Source organism: Sinocyclocheilus anshuiensis, unplaced genomic scaffold (assembly GCF_001515605.1).
Source record: "Sinocyclocheilus anshuiensis isolate Anshui unplaced genomic scaffold, SAMN03320099.WGS_v1.1 scaffold522, whole genome shotgun sequence".
Lineage (NCBI taxonomy): Eukaryota > Metazoa > Chordata > Actinopteri > Cypriniformes > Cyprinidae > Sinocyclocheilus > Sinocyclocheilus anshuiensis.
In genome coordinates this window covers 572,326-583,089 of record NW_015544185.1, presented here as the reverse complement: position 1 = coordinate 583,089, position 10,764 = coordinate 572,326, and the positions used below count along the sequence as shown (strand labels likewise).

The 10,764-nt window shown below is 40.6% G+C and overlaps 1 protein-coding gene across 6 annotated transcripts in view; it reads left to right on the top strand.

Moving 5' to 3' along the window:
* LOC107696449 (transcriptional enhancer factor TEF-5-like) overlaps positions 1–10,764 on the top strand; it is a 39,798-nt gene that overhangs the window by 16,159 nt on the left and 12,875 nt on the right. For all 6 annotated transcript variants that reach the window (XM_016496784.1, XM_016496782.1, XM_016496780.1 and 3 more), the window contains exon 3: positions 2,862–3,113. In XM_016496784.1, the coding sequence (XP_016352270.1) occupies positions 2,990–3,113 (124 nt within the window). In that variant the 5' untranslated portion in view covers positions 2,862–2,989. The remainder of the gene's footprint in view (positions 1–2,861; positions 3,114–10,764) is intronic.

Genomic DNA, 10,764 nt, shown 5'->3' with positions numbered 1-10,764 from the left:
GTCTCTCACCCTCTCCCCTAGTGCACACACACACACACACACTAAATGGAGAGCTTTTTCAGAGCATGCAGTCATGCCTTTTTACTCAAAGTTTGCTTGTTTGTGTTACCTTGCATTATGTGATTTTGTTTGGTGACATGGCAGAAATCACAGCATATAGATGTGTAGAGTAGGGCTGGGCGAATTGGCCAAAAAAATCATCACGATAAAATTTTTCTCATCAGTCGATATCGATAATTATCACGATACATTTCAAATCTTTATTTCTTTGAAGTTTAAAGGCAGATTTTTTTCTCCTAAGTGAAAGTTGTAGAAAGCAAAAGGTTAATTGTGGTTTTAAACTACTCTTTATGGTCAGAACATGACAAACACTTCAGGTTTTTGAATTCTTTACACTTTTCCAGTCATTCCAGTCAATAGGAAAATTAATCTCTTAGTTTCTGCATGCTCTAATGAGTGATATTGTTTCAATTCATGAAACAGGTTTGTGTTCCTGACTTTGATGACGGGCATCTTCAGCACAGTTTTCAGTAAAGGCTGCAATATTAATAATATTTAAAAAAAAAATTTTTGTCTCTTAGAAATGCGCATTTGACAGTAGCTTCATTATCAAAAATCTGTCAAAATTGTACCAACCTCATTTTTATATGGTGTAATTTAATTATTCTGACTGTTTGAGTTTTATTAAAATTAACCATTGGTCTTCCATAGTAGCATACATTTACCATGGTAAAAATACGGTTTCTAGATATTTGTATGAAAAACAGCAGTTTAAATACATTTAGTATAAATGCACAAACGCTAGAGCTTAATCACAAAAAATTACTTTAATTACATTCCATTACTCCTTTAATACATTTAATACATGTTATTCGATGTTAGTATCTCACATTTCTCCCACAATACCATGGTGCAGTTGTTAGTACAGTAAATCCATGGTAAATAATGGCAATTTGTAGATTGAAAAGCCTTCTGACTGTATCTTTGCGCGCAATGTTTCTCCTGTTTCATCTGGCTTTAAACTTGTTTAAATCACCGAATCATTTGTGTTCTTCGTGAATTCAAGCGCTTCACACTGGATGTCACAGCGCTGTTTAGTGTCATGTGACTGAGACTGATCAGCGGATAACGCATCTGCTCTAGTGAGCTCACGCTGCGCTGCCGTTTGAAGTCGAGCGGATAAATGCTCCACTTTAGCACATTAACATTGTAACAAACATTTATCGTTTTGTCAATGAAAATTATATTGCGATAATTCGTTACCGTTTTATCTCGCAGCCCTACCTAGGATGGCTTGAGGGTGAATTTTGGGGAATTTGGGGAATGCCATGGGGGAATTTTCATTTTTGAGTGAACTATCCTTTTAAGCTAAAATTAAAATGAACACTGAAAATATTAAAAATAAAATTGAATTCCAAAATTTTATAAATGCTATAGTAGTGTATAAATGATAACATAACAGCTTCTCTACAGTTTTAATCAACATCTCATTATTTATAAAATTATTTCTTTTAATTGCATTTGCAGTGTATTTCTCTCATTTTTCTTCCCAAAGAGACCTTTTCTCCTTTTTGCTTTACTGAGGGTTTTGTAAAAAAAAATGTAAATGACGGAAATGTTTCAGTTAATGCAACCCATCATGTAACATATAATTAGTGATTTGCATTTTACACCTTTTTCCTACCACACTGGATATTTACACAAGGTGTAAATTCAACCCTGCTAAAAAATATACAAATACTATCCAAATACAAAATGAATGTTTATTCCATAAAAGTATGCACTACTCGTATCACCTTAGCAAGCACACTGTGAATCACCTACAACACCCTAACATTGTGGCATCCAGTTTTTCCATGCTTACTTCGCTTTAATTCTAGATCATAGTCTTTTATAACTCAATTTTGACTGTTTTGTATTATAATGCAGTGTAGCTCATGCTTGAGGTTAAAGGTCTGCAGTGTGTGACCGATACAAACAAGTCTGTAAAGGATATTGAGTGTATATTTGAGAAACTAATGTGTAATTGTTCCAAATGTTGGTTCTACTGTAGCATTAGACACTCTGTAACTTCTCTGGAACATCCTGTGACTGCAGCCGTCCTGATTGCACGGGATGAACGGTGTTGCTTGTCACCTGAGAGGCAAATGCAATTTGGAAATGTATCGCTAAGTGTCCTCTCTGCAGCATTAGATCGCGCTGAAGTCTGAGGCCTGCAATGTCGAAAAGTAATTAGGCCGCTCACATATTCCAACGCTCTCCGCACCGTTGTTTTGCTCATTCTGTGTCATCGGGCTGCCAAGTCAAGTTTATTCTTTCAGCGTGCGTGTAACCAGAGTGTTTGAATATCCCCAAAGGAAGGTCCCAATCGGAGTCGGCCGTATTTACCCAAGCGGCGTTTTTTCGTCAACGTCAGCAGAAAGTGAAATAAAAGAATGAAATATGTGGGCACACCAGTGACTCCCGGGACCCGATCCTCATGAACAATACCATGCGAAAAAGAGGCAGCCTGAAAAACACTTAAGATCCCTTAACCATTTTCAGACATTTAGACGGCCACATTGGACCGCGCGCTCCCGACCACAAGCATTTTTGCAGGCTAGTCCTAATTATCTAATCCTTTTAAATGGAGCTTTATATAATGTCTAAAATTCATTTGTCATTTTGGAAGCTTTTGAGAAGAGGAAATGGTAATAAGAGTCACAGTTGCTGTTGTCTTCATCAACCGGTGCCCAAAATTGTGGGTGCGTACGACTAAAGGGAGCGGTTTTGAAAAGGGATTTATTTGCTTAATCTTTATGTCCACAATAAACTAATGTTCTCTTTCTCTCTGCCTCTCTTTCCTTGTTTCTTTCTCGCAGTACTTGCGTAGCGTGGGGGCTCGTGGCAGGGCCCGGTAGGAGCCGGCACTATTGCGTCCAACAAGTGGAGTGCCAACGGCAGCCCGGAGCAGGGGCTGGAGGATGGGGGTGATGAACTGGACAAGGCCATGGACGGAGACGCCGAGGGCGTGTGGAGCCCCGACATCGAGCAGAGCTTTCAGGAGGCACTGGCTATATATCCACCCTGTGGCCGACGCAAGATCATCCTGTCGGACGAGGGCAAGATGTACGGTAAGTGAGCTTGCAAGTGCGTTCATGTGCCGAAGGGCACATCATTTATTTTGGTAACTAGTTAATATGATCTCACAAATTAAATTTCCTGTCTTATTGTTATTCCACATCCGACACAACATTGTCCTTCAAACAACAGGCAAATTGAATCTGAATTTTAAAAAGTGTAAGAACATACTTGATTGTACTGATTGGTTGTTACAGCCCTGTTCATGTCGCCTCAAAATTGTAAATGCTCATTTAAAATGAATCACTGCCAGTGTGAACTGTGCTTTTGTTGTACCAGGTAGCCCAGTCATCATGACGTAGCTTTTAGCTAACAAATTGATGTATTTGATATGAGGGAAGTCATTTTTGGCTTTAAAACTTCTGCCACCCAAACTGAATTTTGCAGGAACTTCCCATTGTACTCCTCAATTGAAGAGAGTCTTAAAAACACACACGGTTCAACTGCTGAGATTGTATCGCTGCAGTCAGTTTTTGTGATGGAGGTGTTTTTGTGCATTCGATGGTTGCAAGACAAGTGTTTCTAGATAGAAGGGCTTATGGGAGGGGTGGCAAAAGGAGGGATGGAAACTAGAGAAAAGATAAGAGGGCTTGAGGTAATGGGCTGATAGAGCCGGGTTGTAATATCCGACACGCTTTCATCCACATACACAATCCACTCGAGGATCCCTTTGTGCAAACCATCGTATAAATCCATGCATGCGTACGCATTCATGAAGCATCATAAAAAGTCTCATGCTCCTATGCCATCTGCTCTCTTATGTAATCTCGTATTTAGTCATGCTCAAATAGCCATTCACTAGCAGCTGTCAATGGCTTCGTATTATGATGTAGGTGTTCGGTTTTGTTCGATAAACGGAGGTTCTTGTTTTCTAAAACACCCAAGTACCTTAAAAACACATAAACATGCATGCCTTAGCCAGCAGTTGTGTTTTTTCAGAGCACATAAAACAGGCCTACACTTGTCCCAGAGCACCTCTGTGGACTACAGGCCCGACAGAAGACGGGCTTCTCAAGAACATATCGCTATTTCTGTCGCTTCTCTGTTCCTGCTTGCTTGCTGCCCCCTCCTATCTTTTTTGCGTTTGCCCTGAAACTGGTTGTATTTATCATCTCTGATCATTAGCAGATCTTTTTTTTCCCAGCCCTGTGAGAGAGTTGTCTTTTTTTTTTTCCTTCTGCCTCCCTCTCACCCAGTTGAAAAGTGGCAAAACCAGCTCTGTTTGTCTTGCTCAATCAAGGTTTGTTCCCCCACAAGATCTCACTCACCCTCCCGCCTCCATTTTCTTGTACTCCTTTTTTTTCTTACTAGTTCTTCCTCCTAAACAAGGTAGGTCTGCCCCTGAGGCACAGCACTTTTAATAACTCCAGGTGCAAAGTAGTATTTCCAGTGTTAAAGCGTTAAACTCTCATTAGACTAACAACATGAGGATAAGAATTTGTGAATGCAGACTTTTTATCAGACTTTTAATCTTGTTGCATTCCAAAATGTCTAATAACGTGATGCCTTCTCAATGTTGCACTTTAGAGGCCATTTAAGTACGTTTTCTATTTCTATTGTCAGTTTTCTGTCTTCAAAACAACATATCAAAGATAATCTTGCTTTGCAAGTTGGTTAAACTATATATATCTACCTGAATAATGACTCCGACCTTTGAAGGTAACGTTATCGCCCCTATTGAGGACGTAGTTAACACGCCAAGAAAGCATGTTAAGTGGGACCATGCACTTGTGTCGAGTATATTTCTAGTCTAAAACTAATTTGAATTTATTGATATACGGACTACAAAACAGCTGTATCAGAAAGTTAGTAGGACACAATGAGCGAATCTGTTGCTGGGATTTGTTAAATTGCAAAAATGACCAAATCCGGTTTAACTCTTGACTTGAGCGATACGTCTCTTTTTCAGTGCATTCATAATTTGCAGATGGACACTCCAGTTTGGCTGGATTGGGAGGGTCCAGGTGTTTGGCTTTGGTCCCCTCCTCCTCAAACTGTATGCTCGCCTTTCTTCTCCTCAGAGAAACAGACAAGACAAAACCCAAGTGCTGGTTTGAATTAGCAAGCCAAGCCTCGAGATACAAACCAGACTGGGAGAAAGCAAGGCAAACTGACAGAAAGCGTCCTGAACACAACCCAGTGTTGGTGAAGAAACGTTGAGGTTCTTTTAGGGTTGCAATTGTCTTTTCCTTGAAGAACCCTATGTTAAACGCAACTGTTGTGTTCATATATGCATTCTTCTTTCTTGTGCAGTGCTCTAAAAATATTTTATTTTAATTCAACACGTTTAATTTCGGCTTGATCAATTCAGAAGACGTATATGCCATATCACGGACGTTCCTTGCTTTTATACAGGCTACTCAGGAAATTCATTCACAGAAACTGGAAATAGCGCAGTTTCCACCTGCCTAAGGTTTAAGTCACTGCTGAGGGACTCTACTGATTATATATCAGTCAGAGTCCCCTGGCTGCTGTTTCATAGAGCTCCAATGTGAGCTTCCTACCTAGACAGCATTTGTAGGTGTCATAGGCATGCTCCCAGTGCAGAGATATCTAACAGTAGCCAACAAAACAATGCAACCATGTAACATCCTTTGATTTGGCCATATTCGAGGGTAGTCCCAGAATGCATTTCGACAAACCTTTCATAGACTTGTCCAATTCGGTTGGTCAGAGGTGCCAGTTCTGCTCCTGGAGGGCCACTATCCTGCAGAGTTTAGCTCCAGTTCTAATTAAACACACCTGAACCAACTAATGACTAGTCTTAAGGAATATTGGACACTTCCAGTATTCTTCCAGTAAAGAGCAGGATTTGTCACCATTGCTTTAGGGTCTCCCATTTGTCATTTGATAATTCTTAAGGGTGGTCGCTTTTGGCTAAAGGTGGCCTTTTGCCAAATCAGAGCCAGTGTGGATTGGTAATCTTGAGCGTGTCATTTGGGACAGGGTCCGAGCTGAGGGAAATGTCAAGTTTAAGCAGAGCTATGAAAGTATAAATGGGAAAACCACTCAATCTATGAAATCTTTGAAATCACTTTCAATATTTGTGTGCACTGCGTATTTTTTGCACTTTATTAGAGGTTTTCCCTAGTTTAGCAACACGCAAACATCAGTCTGTTAGAATCAACTGTGAGTGTTAGTTGCATCTCTTGTAGACTCTATGCAAGGACTTTCTTTTATGTAGCATGCGTCAACAAAGCAGCTGGCATTTATAGAGCAATTCAATCCGTTTCATCCTGCCTTAGAAGGTGCGGCTGCCTGTGTTGGCTGTAGACGACAAGGCAGCACACTAGATCTTGCAAGCCTCCAGAGTCTCTTCTTTAGTCTGGGATTACATCATTCAGGCTTTATCCTCCTCTTACCGTAAATCTAAACATACTTACTGACTCACTATGAAGTCAGAAGGACGATTCAAAGGCGTGTTTCAGATGCCGTGACTGGCTGATAAGAAAATACTGGAATATTGACATTGTTGATAGGACATTGTTGGCATTTTCTGGAAGCTTATGCCTGATATCGGTTGTGTATCTGTCTTTTTTTATTGAGGGATTCCCTTGAAACCTTGTGGCCTTATGGTGGTATCCTTGGTTCTGTTTTATATCGGTTGTCGTTCATGGTATGTATGACTCATACGCCACAGGTTTAGTGGTTTATTTCCAGTGAAAGCTGGTTTGTGAGATGATTTGACATGTTAAGCATTTCAGTTCACTTAGCCGCAGTCACTGTGCCAATAAAGTGAAATGCCACAAATTGGATTTATTAATAAATCAAGTTTTAAACAAATCCAAGCAAGTAATTGACACTCATTGCCATCTCCAGCAAAGCGAATGCCGACCTCATGGAGAGCCTGCTCTCTCCTGTGACTAAACACCTTATCCATTTACATGTAGTCATCTGCCACTGAAGGAGCCTACTCACGAGGAGAATGATGACAGCGCTCATAATACCACCGCTGATGTGAGGCCTCGGGAACGCTGTCTGCTCTGGCCCTGTTAACACCGCCTGGATCGGGCCTGAAAAGCCTGCAGTGCAATGTGAAGTGCAGAGCCACCTTTTTTTTTTTATTACACCAACATTGTTGGGTGGAAATAAGTGTGTTGCACAGACAACTTTTATGAGTTGTATGCTTTGAATGAATTTTCAGTTTTTTCAACCTTCCAGCAGGAAATGGCTCCAAGAGGTTAACTTGAGTTTTGCAGTTGTATTTGAGACCTTACATCTCCCAATAGCGACTTGTTTCTCGTAAAAGTGACTGTTTCTTGTAATGGCGACTATATTGCAGAATTGCACCTTTATATTTTTTGGATCTCTCATTGCGAGAGCCTGTTTACGTCTCAAGAAATAAATGAAGATTTGAGGTCACAGTTGTGAGATATACAGTTGCATTCAAATGAAATGAATTTGATAAGTGAACTAAGTTCTCTTGATCCATTGGAGAACACACACACCTGACATCTGTATTAGAGCCCGACCAATATATCCGATATGAGCCTGTCGCAGATATATCGGTATCGGCAAATATGCCGCCGATATGCCACCGATATGAACATTTTTTACAGAACATAAACACAAATAAAATGCTTGTAAGTGGTGTAATTACGTAGTTTGTCCAGCAGAGCTCCATTGTTTGCTACTGGCGACCTGGATGAAATGCTTTAAAGCTTAAGTGTATAGAATACCATTGAAAATTTGAACGGCCATATCTCCGTAACGGCGTGGCGGATCCACACCAAATTCGGGGGATCTCTTCAGCTTGAGGAACCCTCTCGAACGCCGAATCGAGTGTACGTCTCGAAGCCCCGTTTCGAATGAGACCACCCCCGCGTCGATAGCCCCCGGGGTCCGGGAGTTACAGGCGGTCGGGTGCCGACCGATCTGGCGATCCTGGTGGGCTACTGACGCGCGGAGGGCAGCGTTCGAGAGGGCTCCTCGAGCTGAAGGGATTCCCCGAATTTGGTGGAGATCCGCCACCGCCTTCGCAAGATAGTGACACCAGCCAACACTTTCACTTCAGTAAGGAGGTCTCTTGTTCAGGCAGCAGCATTCAAGCGTTGTCTTATTCGACCGTAAGTGCCCTGCGAAGTGGACTTCACATGATATTCCGTCATGATTCCAGTTCCAAGGGAACGTACACGTTATATTCAAAGGGCATTAAAGTTCACAAGAAGTGAATTTAAGTTGTATTTATTTACAGAGGTATATTATTTCACACTTCTCTAGTAAGTTTCGTCTGTGTGAAATCCATGAATGAATGTTCCCAAGTGAAATAAACTGAAAAAAGTTGAATGGAATTGAATTAAAATAAAGTTGAATAAACTTCAACTTTACTGTTCAGTGCACTGATGTCAGACTCATTTTGGATAATAAAGTTTGTTAAATTGTTAAATGCCCTGCCTCCATTACATATCTTTGTCACGTCATTTTGATCACCACATTTGAGTGATCATTGCAAAAAATGTGTTTACGTATATATATTCTGTTTATGTATATACTGTATTCTATATATAGTACCAGTCAAAAGTTTGGACACACGAATGGGAAAGTGTCCAAAATTTTGACTATACTGTACTATAATATACACACAGAATATTGGCCGATATATCGATATCTGCCTTTTTTTTTACTCCCTAATATCGGTATCGGCCCTCAAAAAAACCCATATCGGTCGGGCTCTAATCTGTATATGTTGCATGCCAAATGTCAAGCCAGAACTGAAATTTACACAATTTTTCACAAAACTTCTGATTCTGCCAGGCCTTCCCTCATCTCCGCTTCTCAGCGTCTTGGCTTTGCCTGGTTGATTTACAGCCCAGTTGAATGGCAGAAATGCCGTCTGTCTGGTTTCATAGTAGTTACAGCTTCAAGATATTTTCCACCTGTGCTTCAACGGGAACAGAGGCTTGCAAAAGTGCCCTGCACCCTGAGGATGGAGCCAAGTACCATCCACCCTTCTGATCCACCTTGAGTCTCGTTTCTGTTCAACAGCGCGTTCTGGTAAACCATCTCAGCAGAGCATGAAAGGCATTTGAAGGACAAGATAAGTTTGTGTTGTATAAGTAAGTGTTGATTGTGGTTTGGTTAGTGGATCACAGTCCATTCCTTGCAGGAATTGATCCAGCAACCTTCCGGTGACCGGCTAGGAGGTTTAATCATCCCAAAAAGTTTTCAGGTGTTATTCCTGAACCAAAACACTCCTGCTTGAGCTTCCTTTACAGACATGCTCTAAGAGCAAAGGTTGAGAAGAAAGTAACGAGGGAATCAGAGCTGGGAGGTGGGAATATGGGACACAGGGAGTCCGTGTTATTCTTTGCCTCCTGCCAGGACAGTTCGTGGCAGGTGTGTGTGGGTGTCCGTTTGGTAAGACGGGATCTTCAGCTGCCAGTTGTTGGCAGAAACAGCAAAGCTCTTTGTTTCTCTCTCTCTCTCTCTCTCTCTCTCTCTCTCCCCCTCGCTTTTTCGGGCCGTTCTCTCACTCTGAACGCATGCTCCAGGCTGTTGCCCTCATCAAATCAAGTTGTGTGGGGCAGATGTCACAGGCGCAGTGGAATGCAAGGAATGCGGAGGCTCGGAGAGAGAGCGAGGGAGAGAAAGGGTGTGTCAGGGGAAGGGTGTGCAGAAACAAAACTCAAATCAGTGCAGTGGTCTCTCTGCTGTGGAAGACCATTTCGGCCTCAGAGTAAAAACTAAAAAAACAAAACAAAACTAATCTTAACCTTAAGCTTTAATACTCTTAATTGCAACTTTATTCATTCTGAAAATGTGATATATATAAAAGTTGTGACTTTATTTCTCACAATGTGCCTTTAAATCTTACTAATTATATTTTAAACTTTATCACAATTTTTTTTGCATTCATATTCTACTTGAACTCAGCATTGCAAATACTTTTATGGCTGCTAATCAATGGGCGGCAAATGTCGCTAGCTAAAATTGTTTGATAACAAACTTGAAGTTGTCTTCCTGAAGGGGGCGCCGAATGCCCCATGCATTCAAATTTCAGGACAGGTTTTTGTCTTTAGTGACAACCCTCTACATTGTGAGTAAATCACTCGTATATGCGACTAAGTATTCACTCTGGGTGACTAAATGATGTCTAATATTAGCCAATGGCTAATAAATTCTCAGATTTTACTCGCCAGTGTGTGAGTTGAAGGCTGAGTATATGATTAGCACAGATATATTTGCACTCACAGAACACTCTGACTGAGCGCTTCAGAGTTTCACTCTCTGTCAAGTGATCCGTGATATTTTTCAGTTCATTTGAATGGATGCGCAGCGCACCTGTGTTTGTGTATTTGGCATAACGTAAACTCTAGTGTGAAGGCTGCTTGACTGACTGATATTAAGAGTGTACTTTCAGATATTTAAAAAGCTGTACCATTTTACAAACATTATATATGGGTTGAGTGAAAATATTTGAACAGTAGAAAGTGTTACATTTTTAATGTTTCTTTTTCATTGAAAATGTAAATAATAATAATAACTTATTATTATTATTATATTTTTTAAATATTAATATATATATGTATGTGTGTGTGTGTGTATATATATATATATATGTGTGTGCGTGTGTGTGTGTGCATGTTTATGTGGTTTATGAGGACACAAATTTGTATAATAACATGGGTATGACATAGGTATTAC